The sequence below is a fragment of the Gadus macrocephalus genome, chromosome 17 (assembly GCF_031168955.1).
Source record: "Gadus macrocephalus chromosome 17, ASM3116895v1".
NCBI lineage: Eukaryota > Metazoa > Chordata > Actinopteri > Gadiformes > Gadidae > Gadus > Gadus macrocephalus.
This window is the reverse complement of record NC_082398.1, coordinates 16,081,333-16,106,466: the sequence shown is the minus strand read 5'-3', so window position 1 is coordinate 16,106,466 and position 25,134 is coordinate 16,081,333. Positions and strand designations below refer to the sequence as shown.

At 47.1% G+C, this 25,134-nt stretch overlaps 1 protein-coding gene and 1 non-coding gene across 2 annotated transcripts in view; one reads left to right on the top strand and one right to left on the bottom strand.

Moving 5' to 3' along the window:
* The window catches only part of clasp1a (cytoplasmic linker associated protein 1a), a 219,670-nt gene that overhangs the window by 180,978 nt on the left and 13,558 nt on the right, over positions 1-25,134 (bottom strand). The window contains exon 3 of the mRNA XM_060076665.1: positions 166-244. Within this exon, the coding sequence (XP_059932648.1) occupies positions 166-244 (79 nt within the window). The remainder of the gene's footprint in view (positions 1-165; positions 245-25,134) is intronic.
* LOC132445847 (U4atac minor spliceosomal RNA) lies at positions 1,629-1,756 on the top strand. The gene has a single exon (XR_009522733.1). It is a non-coding gene; the product is annotated as a U4atac minor spliceosomal RNA (small nuclear RNA).

Here is a 25,134-nt window from a genome sequence, read left to right as displayed (position 1 = left end):
CTTAGTTACGGGACAATTGAATCACAAACTTCAATCCAGTTTAGTTACATTTTGTGAAATAGGGGTAATTTTAGCTCAACCAGGTTTACACATCCTTCCTTTCAGTGGAGTCAAACAATATAGCTACGGTATCGTAGGAAGCATTACAGATGACAGGGATCTCACCTGTTCCCACGTGGGATCTAAATCTCTCCTGTAGCCTGGTCACTAAGGCAGAGAGGAGGTCCAGACCCAGCAGTGCCACCTAGTGGAGGAAATTAGAAAAAAGATATCCAACAATATTATTGTCTGTTGTTTACCTTGAATTTATTTTCTTGTAATTACATTTATTTGTTAATAATTCAAATATAGCATATCAGGATCAGTGGAGAAATTGTCTAAATTCACATCAGTGGTGACATGTCCCAGCAACTGAATCTTACGAAATACTCAACCCAGAGTGCAAAGGATTATAGGAAAGCTGCAATTTTGAGTCTTTCGTTTAAGATTCAGTTGTTATTATGAAAGGATAAGCACTTCTCCAATATCCACCACACCAATGTTCAACTAGATAGAGAAAGGCCTATGAATAACAATAAACATCACATAAACAACACAGTTAGAAGTTGACAACATGGTTGTTGTCTATTGTACTGCTGAAAGTACCCCTGGGATGGGCACCAGAAGGCTAATGGTGCGTTTTAGTATTCTCTGCGAACGCCCACACTTCAAGTGTTTTATTATGTTTCGCTCGGTCGTTGGAGTAAAACATGGACGCCACCCGGAAAGCTGTTGTCGTGGTAGCATTGGCAGAGTACCAGGCTCTCCAAAATAGGAAGGCTATAGGCCAGGGATGGGCAACTGGCGGCCCGCATCCTCACTCAGTGCGGCCCGCATCCTCACTCAGTCAGGCCCGCACATAAAAAATAAAAAAAAATAAAAAGAATAATAATAATTGATCGAGTTACAGAAAACTCGGTCAAGAAAGATGAGAAGAATTCATAGAATTCGAAGGCAAACCCATGCGTCTAGTTTGCTTAGAAGCGATATCAGTCATTAAAGATATCCACTTAAGTCGCCACTACAACTACTACAACTGCTTGTTGGGTTTGAGTTCATTGAGTTGTTGCACTTAATGTTGGGCCACTGTTTTTGTCATTGAATGATGATGTGTGTGAGCCCTTTGCACTGATAAAAATACTGACCATTCATGTGGCTGTTTGAGCATGGAAAACATGAAATGAATGTATGTTGGTTCAATTAACATACCGTACATAGGTTATGATTCTGGATGATTTTTTAGGTAGTGGCCATCCCCAAAATGCACCAGAATACAGGAAATCATATCTACCAAATTCAAAATTGTGTAGCTTCTCTCAGCTCACGTTTAGTTGAAGTGTGCAGTCATGTGGCCCTCCGATGGTTATGAGGAAAAATTTGGCCCTCTTTATCATGAAAGTTGCCCATCCCTGCTATAGGCCATAGGCTAGGCGCAGCCATCTGGAATTCTGTCTCTGAAATTTGCTCGGTCAAGACTGAGTTCAACCGAGATGACGAGTTCGCCGTCCGAGGAAAAGGGGCATGTTCGTGCGTGTCGCTAGGCAACGTCCTCGGACCTCCAAGACGGATGGATAATAAAACGCAGCATAACTATCCTTGTTATGGGGTGAGGAGCTGTTCAATGGATGTAAGGTGAGGACAGCCCTGCTAACAACCACATCGACACTTTTCACATCACCTGGGAGACTTCCCAGGACCTGGTGCAATTTTTCGAAATCCGAACCGGTTTTATTATAAAGAAATTGACTGCACTATTCGTAAAAGTAGGAATAATACGTGCTAGGCTGTGCTGAATTAAATTTTCTAGTATCTACACATAATTTGTATTCTATGCTATGATTATATGATTTATTCGTAATATTAAGTGAAAAATCCTTCAATAGATTAACATGTATGCATCGATGGGGGCTTGGGTCAGGGGGGTGTCATAAATATTTGGCCTGTTAAGCCCTTTGAGACTGTAATGGTGATTAATGGCTAATCAAATAAATTTGAATTGCACCTATACTAGGGATGGGCATTCATTAAATTGTCTTTGTCGATCGTTGGGAGAATTAAAGCTAAATTTTCGATGAATCATTGATATTTTTATATTAAAATGAACTATTTAATAATTATAATAATAATAATACATTTTATTTATAATGCACTTTATATTCAAGAATCTCAAAGTGCTTCAGAGAAAAAAAAAACTTAAAAGGGGGAACCTCAAAGTAAATTAAAATTAAAATGTATATGCTATATTCAAAATGCATCGTTCATCCTCCCGCATTCACATGGCTGGTCCGATTAGAAGTGGAAGAACAGCTCAATCGGAATAGAAAATGATGATATATACACGTCAATCTCTCAGAATACACAAGAATGCGCAAGAGACGGACGGTCGTACACTTACCACTTTTGTAAATGCCATATATACAGTGCATTTGCATTGCATGATAGGAATATATCTATTCCAATTATAAATCTAATCAGATCAGAAGTGTCCATGTAAATTGGAATACAATTCTTTGATCGAAATAGAATTCCATGCGGAATAGAAGAGGTGGTGTAGTCCGCTATAATCGACATGTATACACTTATTCCGATTGGTTTGGGGTGGGTGCTGCTACTTTTTAACTTCGAGAGATGACATCAGCAGTCGCAGTAGTTCGCAATTGGTCCGTCTGTACTTCTATGCACACCAAACTGAACCGCTGTCAAGGAAAGTGGATTTTTTTCCTGATTCACGTCTTTATTACCACTTCGCAAGTAGTGCGGTAACTTATCAAGCCCAGCGTGTCTGGTTGCCAAGCAACGTCAACATCTTTGGCAGATTATTTCTCTGCTGAACAACACTATGAATGGTAATTGTAAAAAGACACCGTGTGATGACATTTTTTAGCATTAGTTTTGTATATGAAAAATGTACGTTGTTGACAAAATTCTTAATGATCAATTAGTCGATCGTCAATTAATCATGCCCATCCCTAAACTATACTGTGTGTTACAGAGACTTCCACAGCTTTCACCAAGAGCTTTAAGGGGGAAGGCTCAGAAAGCTGTCCTCTGTCCCCTGTCCTCCGGACCAACAACTCTTACTCAACGATGAACAAAACCTAAAATTGCAGCGGAGCTCAGTGTATCCATCAACGTGATCATTGTTCGCGATGCCTTGTACACCACTGGCACAAGTTGAAAAGGGGGACATTTCCAAGCTTTCTTGCGGCATTTCACCGAGGCACGCCCCCTTCTGGTCGGTCCCACTCTGGATTCTGTGTGTCTACCGAGTTCAGTGAGGTTTACCGTACGACTCGACAAACAAAAACGTCTGCGCCCGTAAAGACATTTATATTCTTTGTATTTGTACCACGTTGGTCATTTTAATGTCGATTTTAAATGCTCTTACACATTTGATTAAAAAAACCTCACAATCAGATTTAAATGGTACCACGAAGCTCACTTACGAGTCAATTTGTCAAGCCAGGTTTTCCGCTTTAGTTTCAATGCACGTTCCCTCAAAAGGGGCGTTTACGCGTAATTTTACTCACCTTTTCAAAAAAGATAGATCAAGAGCAGTATATTTCTCTCAAGAGGCACAGATAGTTGTAATGAAATCCTATGAGGAGTTCAAGAATCAGATAACAGCTAGAGTGCAGAATTGTTCATGATGAAAATGCTGTGATGAAAATGCAAAAACAGCGGCAAAACTGCTTTATTCTATAATTTAGGGAATTCACTTTGAGTACACCCTATGTAAGAAATGTAGAGCATACGTTTTCAACTGCTGAGATGTAGCGGCGGTGGCGTATTGGATTAGTATACGACCCGAAAACAAGCGACCTGGGTTCAAATCTCGCCTGTCCATCATCATCGTACCTTTACCCCCATCTAGATGTGGTGCCAGCACAGCCTTGAGAGCATGGGTTCAAAGTAAGCACAAAAATATAATTCCATAACCTTAGTGAACAAGTATTCCTGGGAGACTAACCCTGCACTCAGAAATTCAAGACTGACGCGCCAACACTCTACCACACACTACCAGAGGCGGATGTCTTCTTTTATCTGAAAGCGTATAAAATTCTTCCATCTTGCAGTTTGAGTGGTCAAAAAAGCAAAGAACAACAACAACATATTTCGCATGCATTGAGCGCACCTACAACCTTTCGAAAAGCACGTCACACTGTATTTTTGCTATGATTTTCACCATTATCACTAACTGCATGCAGATATGTACAGACAGTAAGCGCAAAGCTTCTTTGTGTAGCATTGCCTACATAAGGTCCAACAAGGACGATCAAATGGCGAATACCCTCTGATGAGAAACTGTATCTCTCATAAAGAATATTCTCAGGCAACGCCAAGGGATCGGATCTGTCCCGAAAGACCCCCTTTCTCTGGAGGGACCCCTGTACGATACAGAATCTGAGGTCCATGGGAACACCCACAAATGGTGACAACATTGTCAAAGGAGGGACTAGGAAGCTGCGCAAGCCAATATAACCAGATAGACTTAGCTGATAACCTGCTCCCGACCAAGTTTGGTTGACAGCATAAGTCACCATGATTATACAGCGACGCTTAAAGAGAGCGACTTTCATTTCACAGCTAACCCAGGCTTTGAGCGCAACATACCTCGCTAAGCCACTAGTCGTGGTTTGTAGATTTGAAGTGTCCCCCATAGATCAGACAGAACAATGCCTAACACCTTAAGACTGTTACCCTATAGACCTCTGAAGAATAAGTCCCGTCTCCGAGACTCCGGTTCCCTCGGTCAAATGTCTATGGGGAAGAAAATGGGTTTTTGAATGATCGTTCTTTACAAACTCTGTAGGTGGCGAAGAAGTAAAAGTTTTGAACTACACATTTTTTTCATCTAGTTTCGACTGGGTTTTTGGATTGTCGGTGCCGTTAAAGTAATAAATTATTATTAATGCTACTTTAACGGCACAGAGAATCCAAAACTACAGTGGGAACTTGATGGAAAAAGTGTATAGTTCAAAACGTGATGCAGCTTTTACTTTTTTTGCCACCTACAGAGTTTGTTATGTGCGATCATTAAAAAAAAACATGTTATTTCCCATTGACATTTGACCGAGGGCAACGGAGCCTCGGAGGCGGGGCTTATTCTTCAGATGTCTATTGGACCCGCAATTTACATGTCACGCGTTTAATACATACGCCCACCCCTCCCATGAATGCGTTGAAGCTGTGAATACTGCTCTGTATGAGGGCAACACTGTGGCTTTAAATGTGACATATTATACCACCAGGTGTGAGTATGATTAGCCATTGCAAGCCGTTTTGGAATTCTGCCACTTCTGACATCACAACTGGGCGTGTCCACTCTAGATGTGTGCAGAATAGATCAGTCTACCAGCCTACCCGGTTGCCTAGTAACGGGGACGCTGGCGAGTCTAACGCCGCTCTGTATGGCTTGTTTTTATTCAGTATTTTTAATATTTCTCACGAATGCATTGAAATTTTTTTTTTTTTTTTTTGGTCTTTAGTAGTTTAGCTAAGTTTACTAGTTATATATAGTCACTTTTCGCTATTGTAAGTACGCCAGTTTTCTTTATTTTTATGTGTTTTATATGTGGAGTCGTACAGTTGCTTGACGGACGCTGGTGGACGCTGTTGCCTTTTGAACGATGCTGCTCACCGGTTGCCGCTTCTCGCTCAGAACATCATTCTGAACATTATTTTTTCGTGATTTTCCTTTTCTTTATCTTACTAGTCTTTCCATTTTTTATTAGTTTTCTTTTGCTTACTTTCAAACCCTTCTGTCTGAAACCCTTCTGGACCTCGGATCGGACTACAATTCTCCCCTTCTACCCCTGGAAACTGGTCCCTAGCTAGCCAGCTGGTGACCAGCTGGATGCTACCTGTCCGTGCCACTGCTGTCAGCTGTCCGGGACCTGCCTGCAGCGCTGGGTCATTGATTAGCTGGCTGCCGGCTGTTTGACAGTTGGTGGATGACACACCAACTGTGACACACCGGTCCGCTGCCACCCTGCCAGCTCTCCTGGACGCTTACCTGCGTCCGCGGATTGCTGTCAATCGCGGAGGACGCCACCTCCCTCCTACACCGCTACCCGACAGTGTTCACCTGCTGGCCGGCTAGACTGCTGCTAACCCCCGGCGACCAAATGATTGAGGTTGTCCAACCAGGTTTTTATTTTATTAGTAAACCCCGGGGCAATGGGAGGGGGGGTGGCCTCGCTCTCCTCCACCGTGATAACATCAAAGTCACCACTGTTACAGTCCCCCATCACTCCTCCTTTGAATGTCTAGCTGTAAAACTCACAGGCCCCAAACCCACTATCATGGTCACCATTTACAGACCACCAAAACTCTCTGCTGTTTTCCTCAATGAATTCTCATCACTACTTACGTGCATGTGCAATGTCCCCCACTGTTATCCTCCTTGGTGATTTCAACATCCACATTGACAACCCATCCTGTACTTTTGCTAACGACTTCACATCACTTCTGGACTGTCTTGGCATCACACAACATGTCACCCTCCCAACCCATAACCAAGGTCACATTCTGGATTTAATCTGCTGCACTGACATCACTCCCACTAACCTTGATGTCATTGATTTCCCCATCTCCGACCACAAAGCTGTACTTTTTGACATTCTTACCCAACTACACAAAACCAAGGAACAACGGACCATCTCCTTCAGAAACATCAAACATATCAACACCACAGACCTCTCCACCCTGATCAGCTCCTACCCCAACCCTCCCCCAGCTCTCTCCCTGACTGACCTGGTGACTCACTACAATAACTGCCTCTCCTCTTCCCTCACCACCCTGGCCCCCCTGAAAACCCGCTCAGTCTCATTCACCCACACTGCTCCCTGGTTCACTCCTCATCTGCGCCAGCTCAAAGCCACTGGTCGTCGACTGGAGCGACTCTACAATAAGACTCAACTCACTGTGCACCGCCAAATGTATTCGGACCACCTCCATCACTACAAGAATGCCCTCACCACTGCCAAAACCTCATACTACTCCAACCTCATCAACACTGGTACAGGCAACAGCAGAGTCCTCTTCTCAACAATCAGCCATTTACTTCAGCCTCCTAAAACCCTCCCTCCAGACATTTCCACCACCCAATGCACTGCGTTCCTGGACTGCTTCAGCTCTAAAATCAACACCATTCACCAACAACTGGCCTCATCTCGCACCCCCTCTGATGACACACCCTGGATGATCACCTCTGGCCAACCTCTCATCTGCTCCCTCTCTGACTTCACCCCAGTAACAGAAAATACCGTTTCAGAACTCATCCGCAAAGCCAAAACCACCACCTGTCAGCTCGATCCTCTTCCCACCTCCCTTGTCAAAGCATGTCTACCGTCCATCTCCCCCATGATCACCAACATGGTTAACTCCTCCCTCACTACTGGTCCCGTACCCCCCACTCTCAAGCTGGCTGCCATCACTCCCATCCTGAAAAAACCTGGTGCTGACCCAACTGACCGTAACCATTACCGGCCCATCTCCAATCTCCCTTTCATCTCCAAAACACTTGAAAGGGTGGTTGCCGCACTACAGTCCCACCTTGACACAAACAATCTCCACGAACCGTTCCAATCTGGCTTCCGTCCAAAACACAGCACTGAAACAGCCCTAGTCAAAATCACCAACGACCTCCTCCGTGCAGCCGACTCTGGATTACTCACCATTCTCATCCTCCTCGATCTCAGCGCAGCATTCGACACCATCTCCCACCCTCTGCTCCTGGACCGCCTGACTGGCATTGGGATCACTGGTGCTGCACTCTCCTGGTTTACATCCTACCTCACCGGCCGTCAACAATTTGTTCAACTAAGCAACCACAAGTCTGGGTGTTCAGGTGTCTCACTGGGTGTCCCCCAGGGGTCAGTCACACTTACCTCCTCCCGCTGGGCACACTCCTCCGTCACCATGGGGTCCATTTTCACTGCTACGCTGACGACAAACAGGTTTACATCTCCACCAAACCCACCGCTTCCACCCCCCCCACCTCCCTCATCACTTGCCTGGAAGAGATCCGGAGCTGGTTGAGCAGGAACTTCCTGAAACTCAATGGAAACAAGACCGAGGCCCTGCTCATCGGCTCCAAATTCACCCTCACCATATCACAACACACCCCAGCTCCACTCATAATCATCGATGGATTCCCAGTACCCTTCTCCTCCAAAGTCAAGAGCCTCAGCGTCATCCTGGACAACACCCTCTCATTTGCACCCCATATTCACAACATCACCCGGACTGCATTCTTCCACCTCCGCAACATCGCCAGACTCCGCCCATCACTGACCCAATCCAGCACTTAAATCCTAGTTCACTCATTTGTCACATCACGCATAGACTACTGCAACGCCCTCCTCACCGGACTCCCCACCAAACTCATCAACAGACTGCAGATCATTCAGAACTCAGCCGCCCGGATCATCACCAGCACCAAATCATCTGGCCACATCACCCCTGTCCTCATCCAACTTCACTGGCTCCCAGTACACTACCGCATCCAATACAAAACCCTACTCCTCACCTACAAAGCTCTCCACAACCTAGCCCCCAGTTACCTCTATTCGTTACCAGCATTCGTAGTTACACACACACACACACACAAACAACCAAGGCGCTCCATTAGATGGTGACCCAGTTATTTATCAATGCCTTGTTTTATATGTTAAGACCCTTATTATACTACCAAAGAAGTGTCGGGCTACTTTTAGACTTTTAAGTGGTTTAAAATAACGATTTAGTTTTTACCATTTCACCATAACACATGCCCCCATTGTTCCAAGTTTATAGCGTTTTGGTAGAATCAGCTAAAAAAAGCTGGGACAGCTATTAAGACGACAGCTTTATTGCACAAGTCATTTAGTAATTGAAAGATAAATGATTTAGCCGGCTTTTAATCCAAACCATAGTGCACTCGTTGCAAAACAGCTGGGCTGCCATAAACTGTTTTGCTTTTGGGGTAAGCTAGGTTCTAGCCCAACACCACCAGCTACTGCTGTTAAGAGCTTGGTTTGAAGGCTAACAGCCGGGAGATGGGACTTCTGCACTTCAGCACCACCCACTGCACAATCTGACGTCACACAGAAGTAAAGTTTGAGCACAAAACATAGTCATGTTATTATAACTCTAGTTCTATGATTGTAGGCGTCGCCTTATGAGCTTGTCTCGCGCGTGAGCTTGTGCCCACTGAAAATTTCAGACAGACAGACAGACAGACGGTTCGTCAACCCACCGCAAGCCACCTATATGCCGATGAAGGAACTCCAGGATAGTCGCTTCCACTATAGGGTTTCACAAACAGGCAGTCTTTCATCACGTCTTGCTTTGTGTATTCTACATACAAGCAAATTCTGTCTCTCTCTTAATAGAGAGAGAGATGGTTGCGGTTTCCTGCTAACCACAACATCTTGCATTATTAGGTAATGTATTAGTATTATTAAAGCTCTACTTGGTTACAGCTTGACAATTCCATTACAGCAGTTAAGTTGCTCTCAAAGAAGCCTATCAAACATGAAACCACAGTGGTAGATAAACAAAATCACAGAAGGAGACGGGCTGGGCGATATGGGAAAAAGTTATATTTCGATTTTCCCCCCCCCAAAATTTCCGATTTCGATTTTATATCACGATATGAACAAAATCACAATTTTTGTATAATTTCTTTTTATTTTCTGGTAAAAAAGAAAATGTAATACACAAAAACAAATGTAATACACAAAAACAGCTTAACAAGCTCTTAGGTTTCACAGAACAAATTCTAGCAGCTTTAAAAAACAACAACGAAAAACATGAAGTGCATTTAACTTGTGCTGCAATGAAACAAAAAATTGTGCAATACTGTTTCTCACAAGTTGCGAGCAAGGAAGACAAGTGTATCCACCATCTCAGGTTTTAAAGCTGTTTCTCCGTGGGGTGGGGGGTGGGGGACAAACAAACAAAACAAAAAAAACAGAATAAGAAACCAGTATGAATATTTCTAATACAGAATAGTGCACATGAGGGGCTGGATATTCAAGACAGTATTTTTTAAATTAATAGACAAGGGCATGAATCCAGCATAGTTTGAATACCAGTTTATAATCTTTTGAGGTGGCAAATTAATCTTTGAGAAATAAATAAAGCATTTTAAGGGTGGCCTAATAAACATTATAAACATTATGAAGAGAAGGCCTTGACTCTCATTGTAAAACGTTCTTGTCTTTTTTCTTAAATAATAGTTTAAAAAATATATAATAATGAACATTCGTTTTTTTCATATTTATATGACCTGAAAATACAATTAAGGTATGCAATTCTGCTATTCAACTTACCAACAGCTGAGTGAAGTCGGTGGCCAAAACACTGTAGGCGAGTCCAGTTGTTGAGGGTGGTTGCTTTTACTATATTTGCTCCACTATCTGTGGTAATGCAAACTTGTTTGCTTTCACTTAGCCCCCACGAACCAAGCGATTCTGTCAGCCCTGATGCAATTGCCTCGGCAGTATGGTCTTCAGGAAAGTATGCCGTTTGGAGGCATTTGCTCTTCATAGCCCAGTCTTGGTCAATATAATGAGCAGTGAGGCTGAAATATGGTTCGGAAGTTCGACTTGACCACAAGTCCGATGTGGTGGCGAAGTATGCCACAGCCCGCAGGTCCCTCTCAACCATCCCTCTGCACTCCGCATACAGGTGTGGGATTGCTGTCTGCGAGAAGTGTTTGCGCCCTGGGAGTTGATAATGAGGGTCAATCACTCTCATTAGGTTTTTAAATTCTTCCCTTTCGACAGTGCGTATTGGCAGCATGCCTTTTGCGAGGAATTGTGTGATTGCGTGTGTAACGTCTTTGTGTCGTTTCGATGTTTTTTCATATGGCGCGATGCTGGAAAGAGCGGACATTATGGTCTGTTGATATGGCTTCCTTTTACTGGTGCTGGAGGAGGGGGCATTACCTGTCTTGCATAACTGTGCGTGCTCTAGTGGGTGGCATTGTCTTAAATGCTGAAACAAATTGCTGGTGTTTCCTGTTTTAGTAGCTACGTTCCTTCTACATATTTTGCACAGTGTATTACGCTGTTGTTCGTCCGACTTCAAATACCCAAAGTACCTCCAAGCAGCCGAACTTCTCAGACCCTTCTTTTCAACAATCTCCTCCTGGGCAGTACTATCATTTAATTGCTGTTCAGAACTCCCGTCTACAGAGTTCTCGCTCATTTTTAAAGTCTGAACTGTCTTGCTGCAAACTTAACTGCGGCTTCGCGCTGCTGCTAGCTACACATGTGTGTATGTTGTTGTGTCTGCACAACCAAACGTGATGTGGCTCGCTTCCAACTAATTGGTTACGTGCAGCGCTGTATTCGCGGGTCTGTGAAAACATTTTTTTTTTTTTTTTTTTTGAAGGCGTCGGCTAATCGAACGTCTCATTAAAAACCGTAGAAAAAAATTACATGGCGATTAAAATCAAAATCGAAAAATCGCCCAGCCCTAGAAGGAGTTATCTTTTGTTTATACTCTGCTGTCCCGAATCATGTTTATTGGAGTCTCTATTTAAATCCACTCTAGTGAACTCTCACCTTTAGATTTTACGAATTAATAAATGAAACAATTCGACCTATAAAATATTATATCAAGGAACAGTTGAGCGGAGAAGTTGGAGCTAGATATTCAGGGATTATACTTTTGAGCGCTCATGACCACTGGTCATGTTAAGTGGCTGAAAACTCACTAACACAGGATGGCGTGTGCGTGTGTGTGCAAAGGTTACAGGGCTGTATTGTTAATGATTTCTTCTTGTGGATTAAAGAAGAGAAGAGACTGCACAGCCCCCCCCTCTCTCTAGGTTAATTGAACAAGCAGCTCCAGTATGTGAGCACACCGGAAAGGAGGACAACCTCTTAAGAAAAAAAAAGAAAGAAAAGGTGCCGCAGACTAGCGCAGAGTCTTGACACCTGAGCAGGAAGCAAGGCTCCATGCGGACGGGAATACTTCAGTGTAATACGCCCAAAGGAAATATGGGCGTATTCATGTATATTGGTTTCATTGGTTTCATTCATGGTGTTGGTTTCATTCATGGTGTTGGTAATGTGACTGAAATAGTTGTTGGGAATCTTTGGACTTTATGTCCAAACATTGCATAATCCCTTGCTTGGTTTGATCAGAAAGCGTGCGAATGCGATTTCTATTGTGAAATCGCCATCGCAGCGTTATTACGTTGTTGTGTAACTGTTCTGCTAGAGGTCAACTTGCACTGAGGGAAAATAAGGACAAACAAAAAGGCACGTCACAGACCGTTGGTTTGTACTGGAGCTTAGAGTCTTATCTGGGGGCAACTTGCAGAGATGTTATTATTATGCTATTATCTTGTGATGGGTGACTAGTATAAGTTGTACATACAGTCGTGTCATAGATACGTGGCCTCGCTGCAGAGCTACACCAGGAAGAGAATGAAAGTTGTGATGGGAAGGGGAACGAGCAAGGCATCGTAGGACCTGGAGGATCAGACAAGCATTAAAGTTTGAGGCTAACTCTTGTTTTGTGGTCAAACATGCAAATATCAAAACACAAACATACACAAACCAGTGATCAGGCAAAACACACACTGATCTCATTGGCCTGTTGGATCTTTGCGCGCGCACACACACACACACACACACACACACACACACACACACACACACACACACACACACACACACACACACACACACACACACACACACACACACACACACACACACACACACACACACACACACGATGGCTGGTACTTCGCTTGCGAAGATCATAGGAGGAGTTTAGAGTTTTGATTCCTTTTGCTTTGCTTTGAGGCAGGCACGTTGGTGTGAGAATAAGCCAATCCTTGACCGACAGATTTTCTGGCAACTGGTGCACTTTTACTCCTCGCCTGTGGCTGTGGTAGCAGTCTGGATGGATGCATCACCCTTTCGCCAGGCACGTTTGTGCATTTCAGCTGTCCTCTTGGTGTTGCTGAGCTTGACGGCAGCTTTGTTTAGTGCCGAGCGCCAAGCGTTTTTTATCAGCGGCCGTGGACTCCCACGTTTTAGACTTACACTGCCCAAGTATGTGAACTGATCCACTGCACTTAAGCAGGTAGTGCCAATGGTGATGGATGGTGGGATGTACTGTACGCGGGGTGGTGGCTGGTAGAGCACTTCTGTTTTCTTGAGGCTTATGGTGAGTCCGTAAGCCTTTGTTGCTGCTGAGAAGTGGCTTACAATGAGCTGCAGTGCCTCCTCTGTGTGTGCTAAGAGGGCACAGTCATCTGCAAAGAGTAGTTCTGTGATATTTTTGTCAGTGGTCTTCGTCTTAGCCAGAAGTCGGCGTAGATTAAAAATACCACCATCAGTTCTGTATCTGATGTACAGGCCTTCAGTCACATCTGCTGTGGCTTCTTGAAGCATCATGCTAAAGAATATGGCAAATAGGGTTGGTGCAAGCACGCACCCTTGCTTCACCCCGTTGTTTATGGGGAAGGGCTCTGAGATGCTGCCAGTGTGTTTGACCTGGCCTTTCTGTCCTACATGAAGTTGTTGGAGGATGGTGAGGAACTTGGGGGGGCAGCCGAGTTTGAACATGATTTTCCAGAGACCCTCCCTGCTGACCGTATCGAAGGCCTTTGTGAGGTCGATAAAGGCAGCATAAAGGCCCATGTTTTGCTCCCGGCATTTTTCCTGGATCTGCCTCAGGACGAAAACAATGTCTGTGGTTCCCCTCCCGGATCTGAAGCCACACTGGCTTTCGGGGAGAACTTCTTCGGCGACAGTAGATCAAAGTCAAAGTCAAAGTCAGCTTTATTGTCAACACTTCACACGTACAAGACATGTGAGGGAATCGAGAAAACGTTTCCCCCTATCCCGCGGTGAACATATAAAAAGTGCACAGGCACAAACACAAATATACGAGACAACACTAAAAATAGACAAGATAGACAATGACACATAAAATATAGGAGTTCTGTATGAATAAAATAAGTACAAATAATTGTGCAAAGAGGCAGCAAAAAGTCATGTAGTAGTGCATTTTTTAAATAGATAAATAAATAATAGCAGCAATTTCAGTCTGTATGGTGTGTATTTAAACTAGTAATAGTAATAGTAATAGTGCAAAGACAGTTAGTCCACAGTGTAGCAAGGCAGAAAGCAGCGGGGGGGGTATTTCAGCTTACTGACAGCCCTGTTGATGTGGCTGAGGGGAGAGAGGGGAGAGAATTTAGTTTCTTGACAGCCTGGTGGATGAAGCTGTTTTTGAGTCTGGTGGTGCGGGCATGCAGGCTCCGATACCTTCTTCCAGAGGGCAGGAGGGTGAACAGACTGTGAGCGGGATGGCTGGCCTCGCTCACAATCCTGGTCGCTTTGCGGGTGAGGCGAGTGCTGTATGTGTGTTGCATGGAGGGGAGTGGGGCACCGATGATCTTTGCAGCTGTGTTAACCACACGCTGCAGGGCTTTCCTGCTGTATTCAGCGCAGCTCCCGCCCCACACGGTGATGCAGCTGAACAGGATGCTCTCAATGGTGCCTCGGTAGAATGTGCACATGATTGATGGGGGGGCTCGTGCTTGCTTAAATTTTCGGAGGAAGTAGAGGCGCTGATGGGCTTTCTTCGCCAGTGATGCAGTGTTGGTGGTCCAGGAGAGGTCGTCGCTGATGTACACCCCCAGGAATTTTGTGCCACTCACTCGCTCCACTGCCGCACCATCGATGGTCAGTGGTAGGGGCTCAGTGTGGCGTCTCCTGAAGTCAACAACAATCTCCTTAGTTTTGCTGACATTCAGCAGGAGGTCGTTGTTGCTGCACCACATGGTCAGAAGGTTGACCTCCTTCCTATAGCTGGTCTCATCGTTCTTAGTGATGAGACCCACCAGAGTGGTATCATCCGCAAACTTCACCATGTGATTGGTGCTGTAGGTTGGTGTGCAGTCGTGAGTCAGCAGGGTGAAGAGCAGGGGCGAGAGCACACAGCCTTGGGGGGGCGTGTGGCACAGGTATGATGATAGTGGCCTTGAAATGTGACGGAACTACAGCTTGCCTCAAAGAAATGTTAAAGACGTCAGTGAAGACATTCTTTAACTCCTCAGCGCAGTCCTTCAACACCCGGCCTGGAATGTTGTCTGGGCCTGTTGCTTTCCATGGATTGATAGTGGCGAATATCCTCTTCACACTGGCAGCGGACAGGCACAGAGCCTGATCGTGGGGAGGGGGTGGAGTTTTCTTTGGGCTTGTGTTGTTAGTTGCTTCGAACCGTGCAAAGAAGCTGTTGAAGTTGTTGAGCAGGGAGATGTTGTCATCGCAGATCTGTGGCGCGGGCTTGTAGTCCGTGATGGTCCGAATGCCCTTCCACAGGTTCCGCGTGTCTCTGCTGTCTTTAAAGTGGCAGGTTAACTTTTTTGTATAGTCCTGTTTTGCTTTCCTGATGCCACGGGACAGGTTGGCTCTTGCTGTTCTCAGGCCAGTTTCCTCCCCAGCTTTGAAGGCGTTGTCTCTGGCCCTCAGCAGCCGATGGACATCCCCTGTCAGCCATGGCTTCTGGTTAGCCCGAGTGACGATGGTCTTTGTGTGGGTCACATCATCAATGCACTTACTGATGTAAGCGGTAACAGTGTCTGTGTATTCATTAATGTCAGTGTGGCTGTTGTATGTGGCTGCTTGTTTAAACATTTCCCAGTCTGTTGTTGCAAAACAGTCCTGAAGAGCAGAGGTGGCCCCCTCTGGCCACACACGTACCTGTTTCCGGACCGGCTTGGTGATTTTTACTCTCGGTCTGTATGCTGGGATTAGCATCACAGTGATGTGATCAGAGAGTCCGATGTGGGGGAGAGGGGAGGCCTTGTATGCTCCCTTGTGTGAAGTGAAAACTTGGTCCAAAGTGTTTTCTCCTCTTGTAGGGAAATTGACATGCTGGTAGAGTTTTGGAAGGACAGTTTTTGGATTTGCATGGTTAAAATCTCCAGCGAGAATGGTGAATCCATCTGGGTGTGCCGTCTGTTGTTCACTGATGGCTTGATATAATTCACAAAGTGCCGCGTACCTGTCACTGGTGTTGGAGGTTGGGGGGATGTATAGCGCAACCAGCAGAATCGCAGTAAACTCCCTCGGTAGGTAATAAGGACGGCACTTAATGATCATAACCTCCGCCAGTGGTGAACAGTGTTTACATACCACTACAGCATCACGGCACCACGCATCACGGATGTAAACACAGACCCCGCCCCCGCGGGTCTTGCCTCTGTGTACGAGGGCTCTGTCAGCTCTATAGCATGTCAGCTGTTCCAGTTGTACAGCGGAGTCGGGATGTTGTCATTGAGCCATGTTTCAGTGAAAACAAGCATACAGCAGTTACTCACTGTCCGATTCGTTGACCGCAGCAGTCTGATATGATCCATTTTATTGTCCAAGGAGCGTACGTTTGCTAGGATGATGGATGGTATGGCTGAGCGAGTTGGGCTAGCCGCTAGCCTAGCCCGGATACCTCCGCGCTTGCCCCTCTGCTTCCTCGCACACCGCTTCCGAGGCTTCCTTTCCAGGGGAGGGGTAGCAGTCGAGTCCGGTGTAGTCTCAGTCCGGCGGAGTATTCCGAGCTCCCTTAGTGCCACTGCAGTAATGTCCACAACTTTGTGGATCTTGCTCTTGCAGATGTCTATCAGAGCCTTTCGACTGTATTTGTAATACTCCAATATAGACATACGAGACGAACACGGAAAACTTTCGGACAAACACTTATTTAACGAACAAAAACACTGCATGGTTGGGACAGAGAGAGGTCGCTGCATCTATGTACGCCGCCATCCCCAGATGTAATTCTATCGAGAAGGACCCTGGCTAGGATTTTACCAAACTACCACGGTAGTTTGAGCAGTCAGACTTTTCCCCTTTGTTTTTGTATAGGGAGACAATCAGTGCATCTCTAAAGTCTTTGGGGATTGTGCCCTTCTCCCAACATACAGCGAACAGGTCTGTGAGCCTGTAAAGAAGTGCGTCGTCCCCCTGCTTGTAGACTTCCGCAGGAATCCCGTCACTTCCAGGTGATTTGTGCGATCGTAATTTGCATATGGCAGATGCGATTTCTTTCAGGGTAGGTGGTATATCCAGTTCAGACCTTGATTCATGCTGGGGTATCCTGGCTATTGATGTCTCTTGGACAATCCATCTGTCTTCAAAGAGGCAATTGAAATGTTCAGCCCAACGTTTCATGATAGCCTCTTTGTCTGTCAGGAGGGTTGAACCATCTTCTTGAGAGGTGTTTGAGCCTGGTGGCTGGGACCATATGCTGATTTCAGAGCTTCATAAAAGGATCTTGTGTCACCCATATCTGCGTAAAGTTGTGTTCTCTCTGCGAGAGCAGTCCACCAGTTGTTTTGGATCACACGCAGCTTTACTTGTAACTGCTTACATGCTGCTCTATATGCAGATTTTGCCACCGAGCTGGTAGGGCATGCAAGCACTTTGCCATGGCAGATATGTTTTGCTTGAAGAAGGGATTTGATTTCAGAGTCACTTTCATCAAACCAGTCTTTATTTCTTCTTCTAGAGAACCCAACTACTTCTGCAGTTGTTTGCTGGAGAGTGGTTTTCAGATGGTTCCACAGTTCTTCAGGATCGTCAGTGCTTGGGTCCTGCGCTACATCAAGTTTCCTTTTGAGCTTAGCTTGGAATTCCTCATTGAGTAGGTGAAGCCTCTCAACTTGGAGTTTTTTTGGGGGTAGACCTTTCTTTCTCGGGGTTACTTTTATCCTGAAGTTGACTTTTGCCCTGACCAGTCTATGGTCAGTGTAACAGTCAGCGCTGGGCATAACCCCGGTGTGCAGCACGTCAGCTGTGTCCTGCTGGCGCACAAGGATGTAGTCCAGCATATGCCAGTGTTTGGAGCGTGGGTGTCTCCAAGTGGTCTTATACCTGGCCTTTTGTTGGAACATCGTGTTTGTTATGGTGAGGTTGTGTTCGGAACAGAGTTCCAGTAGCATTCGCCCATTGTCATTGCAGTTGCCAATTCCGTGCCTTCCCAGGACTCCTCTCCAGAGATCATAGTCCTGACCGCACACACACACACACACACACGTCTGTTTTGACCAGTTTTGAAGCATATTTTGTTGATTTGATATGTAAACACCCCCGCTGATATTTGCGGGATTGGTATGCACCAATCTCGGGTCGGCCCATATAAGGGAGCCGTGTCAGTCCCGAACGGGGGGAGCTAGAAGGCAGAAGCTAGGCCATGCTCTCTGTATATGCTCTGAAAATGTAAATAAAAGTAATTTTTGCTGCACCACTGCCTTTTGTGCTGATCCTAAGACCACTCAACATTCTACCCCTTGACATTTGGTGGCAGCTGTGGGATCCAGTGGTCCGCTAGAGTCGGCACTCAAGCGCAGAATGTCCCAACGGACGCGGAAAGGCTCTGCTACGGCGCAGAGAGCAACCAACACGGTTGCAACGTCAGCCGCCCCGTCGGCGCCCTCTTCAGCTTCGGTTGGGGACACCCAGCCCAGGCCACATTCAGCCCCCCCAGAGGACCGAATATGCCGGATCGAGTCTGCAATAAGATCCTTCTTCCAGGCCCAGCAAACCAGGGAGGAGCGACAGGAGCGGGAGGCGCAGCTACAGAATCAAAGATGGCGATCACTAGAGCACCAGTTCCAACAACTGCAAACACTGGTGGGCACCGGAAGCCAGGATCGTCGGTCCCGAGAAGAAGAGGAAGACGCACACCGCACGCCCGATTTTGCTCCGTTGCAAAATCCTCATCCGGGCTCATCGCAGAGGACGTCGCGTCCCGCCAGCAGCATACCCCGGCCGGACGTAAGGTCATGTTCATCCAGCCCTCTCTCGGATACTCCAAGGCCCTATCTCCCTCCGGCGCCGTTCAGATGGAGTCCACCGAAGATGACCCCATACGCGGAAGATGAGGACATTGAACATTATTTAACCACGTTTGGCCAGTGGAAAGTTGGGCACTGTATCTTGTACCCCTGTTGTCAGGGAAGGCCCGTGCTGCTTATGTGGCAATGGACATACTGGACACCAGAGACTATGCCAAGGTGAAACAAGCCATCTTGACAAAGTATGAAATTGACCCAGAGGCCTATCGTCACAGGTTCCGCACCATGGGCTTCCTGGAGGATGAGACGGCGGGGGAACTTCAATCAAGACTCACGGACCTCTACCAAAAGTGGATTTGCCCCGCGGAGAAGACTAAAGAGCAGATCGGAGATATAATCATTCTGGAGCAGTTTCTCCGCATACGGAGCCCGGAACTGAGGGTGTGGGTTAAAGAACATAACCCACAGTCCTCGAAGCAAGCCGCTGAACTGGCGGAGGCTTTCATCGCTGCCCGCCGACACAGGAAAGGTTACCAAGGCGGGAACCAAGAGACAATGAACCGACGCAGCCAAGACGCCCAGCGGGACTTTGACCGGAAGCCGTCTGGTAAGTCTGGGGGTGGTGGTCGTGAGTTCAGGGGACTTAGTAGCCCTAATAGTAAGCCCCAGCAGCCCAATCAACCCAGTAAGCCTAGGTATAAAATAATCTGCCATAACTGCGGACAGCCTGGCCATATCAAACCAGAGTGCCCTTTAGCGCCCACTAGAGATGCCAGATTATGTTACACCCCATGCAATGGTTCTACTAGGGCAACCCCTAGCTCTAGGGATGCTATAGTGCCCGTCAGAATCGGGGGGAAGGTGTGGAAAGCCCTAATAGATTCAGGCAGTAGCCAGACATTTGTCCGAAGGGCATGTCTGGGTACAGAGGGGTTAGTGGGACTGGGGAGCGTCAAGGTACGTTGTATACACGGTGACGAGAGTGAGCACCAGACAGCTGACACACAGGTGGAGATTGAAGGTCAGTCTTACTTACTGAATGTCGGCATGATGGATAACTGTCCTTACCCTGTGGTGCTAGGACAGGACGTGCCTGTGTTGGCAGAGTTATTGCAGCGTCACTTACCCCAAGCGAGCAGTTGTGTGGTAACTAGAGCTCAAGCTAAGGCTAACGCCACGGATGCAGCTTCGTGGCAGGAGTTACCCTTTCCTGTAGGTTGCTCAGGGGGGAAGGATAGGAAACCCAAGTCAGTTAGGAGGAGGGAAAAAGTTTTAGGAACTCCAGTACAGGAGCAGCTACCCCCTACCACCACTAGATGTGAGTGTGGTGGAGGTTACGGACTTTGGGCAGGTGCAGAGAGATGACGCCACATTGAGTGCCCACTTCAAGAGATAGAGGAACGAGGAGGATGTTTCTAGGGCGGCAGTGTGTGGAAAAGAGTGCTTTGTGTTGAGAGAGGGAAGGCTGATGCGTGTAAGTGCTGAGGGAGAGCAACTGGTAGTTCCTAAGCTACTGCGTGCTAAGGTACTGAACCTAGCTCACAGTATTCCCTGGTCAGGCCAGGATTGCTACCCGGTTTTATTGGCCTGGTGTATACCAGGAGGTTGTAGCTTTTTGTAAATCCTGCCCGACCTGCCAGCTCACTTCCCGTTCAAAAAGAGGCATGAAGGCACCCCTAATTAGCCTCCCCATCATCGATGTCCCCTTCACTAGGATTGCTATGGATGTTGTAGGCCCCCTTGACAGGAGTAGGGCTGGCCACAGGTACATCTTGGTAATATGCGACTATGCTACTCGCTATCCTGAGGCTTTCCCCTTGAGAAACACCAAGTCTAGACAGGTAGCGAATAGTCTAATGCAGCTATTTTCACGGGTGGGGATCCCTAGAGAGATCATAACAGATCAGGGCACCAACTTCAATTCTGGGTTCATGAAGCAAGTGTACTCACTGTTAGGGATCAGGGGCATTAGAACTACGCCCTACCACCCTCAGACTGACGGAATGGTTGAGCGCTTCAACCAAACGCTCAAGGCAATGTTGCGGAAATATGTGAGCGACACGGGAGATAATGGGGACCAGTGGCTGCCCTATCTTCTCTTTGCTTACAGAGAAGTCCCGCAAGCGTCCACCGGCTACTCTCCCTTCGAGCTGCTCTACGGACGTCAGGTGAGGGGACCCCTGAATATCCTGAGAGAGGCCTGGATGGGAGAGAGTCCTCAGCCACCGACCAACATCGTGGACTACGTACTCAAAATGAGTTGGAGCTGAGCTGAGCAGTCTGGCCCACGACAACCTGGCGCAGGCCCAGGCGGGCCAAAAGACCTGGTACGACAGGACCGCCCGCAGAAGCCGAAGCAGGTGTTCCACATTAACCTGCTCAAGGAGTGGATATCCAGACCGGGAGCCACCAGCGACCTGATGTGGGCCCGCAGAGTGGACGAGGAGGAACTGAAGGAGCAGTACTTCCCCACCGCCGGAGGCGAGGCCTCACGTCCCTCTGTGGAGCACCTTTCCAACCAGCGGCAGAGGGAGCTCCTGCAGGTTGTCCCTGGGGGTCTGTTCCGGGAGGAGCCCGGACGGACGACATTGGTACACCACAGCATTAAGCTGACGTCTCCAGGGCCAATCCGCCAGACTTCACTGAGGGCCCCTGCAAGGCTGATTCCTGCATTGAAGCAGGAAGTCCAGTCAATGTTGGAGATGGGCGTTATCGTGCCATCACGAGGCGAATGGTGCAGCCCCGTGGTGCTCGTCCCAAAGAAGGACGGGGGGCTGCGCTTCTGTGTGGATTTCAGGAAGCTCAACGCCATCTCTGCCTTCGACCCTTACCCTATGCCGAGGGTGGATGAGTTGGTGGAACGGCTCGGCAAGGCACAGTATCTTAGCACACTGGACCTGTGCAAAGGATACTGGCAGGTGCCGCTAACGCCAGAGGCCCAGGAGCTAACCGCCTTCAGGGCTCCAACCGGGCTATTTCACTTCACCACCATGCCGTTCGGGTTACATGGAGCGGCGGCGACCTTCCAGCGCATGATGGACCAGGTGCTGAGGGGGGCTGAAAGCTACGCCGCTGCCTACATCGATGATGTGATCATCCACAGCTCATCATGGGATGAACATTTGACCCACCTGGCTGATGTGTTCCAGAGGATCAAGGCTGCCGGGCTGGTGGTCAATGCCAGCAAGTGCCAGCTGGCCAGATCTGAGGTTTGCTACCTGGGGTATGTTCTTGGAGGCGGTAACATTTAACCTCAGGTGAACAAGGTGGAGGCCGTCCAAGGCTGCCCGCCACCCACAACCAAGAAGGGAGTGCGTTCCTTCCTGGGCTTGGTGGGGTGGTACCGGCGGTTCATACCCAACTTTTCTGCTAGGGCTGTGGTGCTGACCAACCTCACTCGCAAATCAAGCGCCAACAAGCTGGTTTGGACAGAGGAGTGTGAACAGGCTTTTCAGGACCTGAAGGGCAGCCTGTGTCACAGTCCAGTTTTGCAGAGCCCCAACTTTGACCTACCCTTCATTGTCCAGACGGATGCCTCAGGACTGGGGCTGGGGGCCGTCTTGTTACAGGGGGAGGGAGACCAGTGGAGGCTGATCCTATACATCAGTCGCAAACTCTTCCCCAGAGAGACCAGGTATTCCACGGTAGAGAAGGAGTGTCTGGCCATCAAGTGGGCACTGGACACTCTGAAGTACTACTTGATGGGGAAAGAGTTTGTGCTAGAGACTGACCACCGGCCACTGCAATGGATGCATCGCATGAGGGACAGTAACGCCCGGATTACGCGGTGGTATCTGTCTTTGCAGCCGTATAAGTTCACTGTCCAGTACAAGGCTGGAAAAGACAATGTGACTGCTGACTTCTTGTCCCGCCTCTACGAGGAGGTTCAAGCTTAAGGTGTGTGATGACGCGGCTATTGGCGCGTCCTCACGCGTCCGTATTGAGGCCGCACCGGGCATTTATCTGACGTGCAAGATTAACCCGTAATCAAGTTTCTGCATAGTGTCTGCATATTGTTTGGGGTTTGGTGTATGATGCGATCGTGGGGCGGGTTTGTTTATGGAGTGGTAAAAAGTAGAACTGCTCACCGCCGTGGTCAGCTGTGCGATCCCTGCGGCTTCTAGGAAGCGCGCGCCCGACTGGGGACAGCTATATGATCTTTCAGGAGTCAGCATATGTTAAGCATACTAAAGACAGTTTTAATATCTAGATACTTGGACAATGTGTGTGTAAGCAAGCACATTATCCAGGATTTAGCCAGAGATTGCCGTGCAATCTCGTGCTTTTCAAAAACAAAAGGAAAAGATTGCTGTTGACAGAACTGTGCTGCATGTGTTTGCATTTGTGGACAAGCATGTGCATGCGTGTGCGTGTGTACGTTTGTGTGTTTGAGTAGACAACACCCTTAGTACTAATGCAAGCTGTAAAAGAATGTTAAGCAGATTTCTTCAGATTTTGCTCCACACACACACACACACACACACACACACACACACACACACACACACACACACACACACACACACACACACACACACACACACACACACACACACACACACACACACACACACACACACACACATACTAAACAAAAGGGCAGCATCTTTTTACAATGAGTAAGAGAGTGAGATACTAGAAAAATAGGTCTGGCAGCATGTTCTAAGTCAACATCCAGACCAAAACTCAAAGCAGAGTTACACAAGAGAGGTCCCATGGCATGCCACCAGGTGTGGTGCTACAAGCTGTTTTGGAAATCCGCCCCTTATTACATCACAGGTGGGCATGTCCACCTAGATTTGTGACGGATAGATGAGCAACGTTTGCTACAGTCCACTGGGTAGGCTAGTAGACTGATCTGACGACATCATGACAAGCATGGTTAAATGGACCAATTTCCAAAAAAAGGACCTCCAGTCTGCAATTGATGTTTCAGATGTAAAGGGGGTGGAAGTTAAAGAGCGAGAGAGGCAGACAAATAGAGAAATCCTGACAAGATTAATGGATCTTAAAGTATATCGTGCTGGTCAGGGACAAGCATTACGAGGTCATGATGATAGCAACTCCAGTAACAACCGTGGAAACTTCCTTGAACTGGTGGATGTGTTTTCCCGGTATGACAGTGTGCTGAATATACATGTGGAAAAAGTTGCCAAAGTTAAAGTCTCCAAGACAAGGCCCCAGGTGTCACTGCTTTCTAACAGAAGTCAAAATGACATAATTGAAGCACTTGGTACATACATCAGGAGGGAGATACAAAGTGAAATGAAAGAGGCTGAGCTGTACTCCATCCTACTTGATGAAACCTCTGATGTTTCACACAAAGAACAAGTGTAATTAGTAGTGCGATATTTTTATCATGTGCAAATAAAGGAGAGATTCATTGAGGTCTGCAATGTTGATACAACTACAGGCCAGGAGCTGGAGAAAACTGTGTTCTCGCTTCTGCAGAAGAACAGCCTAGAACTGAAGAACATGTATGGCCAAGGATATGATGGAGCAGCCAATATGAGTGGTATGTATAAAGCTCTTCAAGCCAGAATACGTGCACACAATGAGAAGGCCCTCTACGTATGTGCACTGAAAGGCGCACTGTCTCAATCTGGTCCTAGTGGAAGCGTCGAAGTCCGACAAGCATTTTGTGACATTTTTCACCCTTGTGGAGAAATTGTATGCCTTTTGCACAGGCTCCCCAAAGCGCCATGCTGCCTTGGTGAAATGGCAGCAGTCTCTGTATCCTGGAGAGTGTGTTATGTAGCTCCAGCAGCTGTCAGATACCCGATGGGCTTGCAGGGAGAAAGCACTGAAGGCCTTTCAGAGAAATCTGAAAGCTATTTTGAAGCTCCTTGATGACATCAGTGACAGCGACCCACCTAACCTGGCCAGAGGAGATGCTCAGATATACAAAAATGCCATCAACTTCATGTTTATTCTCTGCCTGAAAATCGCCACCCCAGTGCCCGAAGTCACTGCTGTGGCATCAGATTCTCTGCAGGAAGAACACTTGCACCATACCACTGCCTACAAGGTAATTGATGGTGGACTTCACACATTGCAAACCATGAGGTCTGAGGGGAAGTTTGGGGAAATATTTGGATGTGCATCAGAGAAGGCAGAGAGTCTCAACATCCCAGTACCTTCTGTAGTGCCTGGTCAGGAGAGGAAAAGGAAAGTGCCAGTGGGTTTACAACAAAGCTCAACAGTGTATCCAGAAAGGTGAAAAACACCCTACTGAAGTATGACTCCACAGACTCACTATGCTATATGACTGAGGAGCT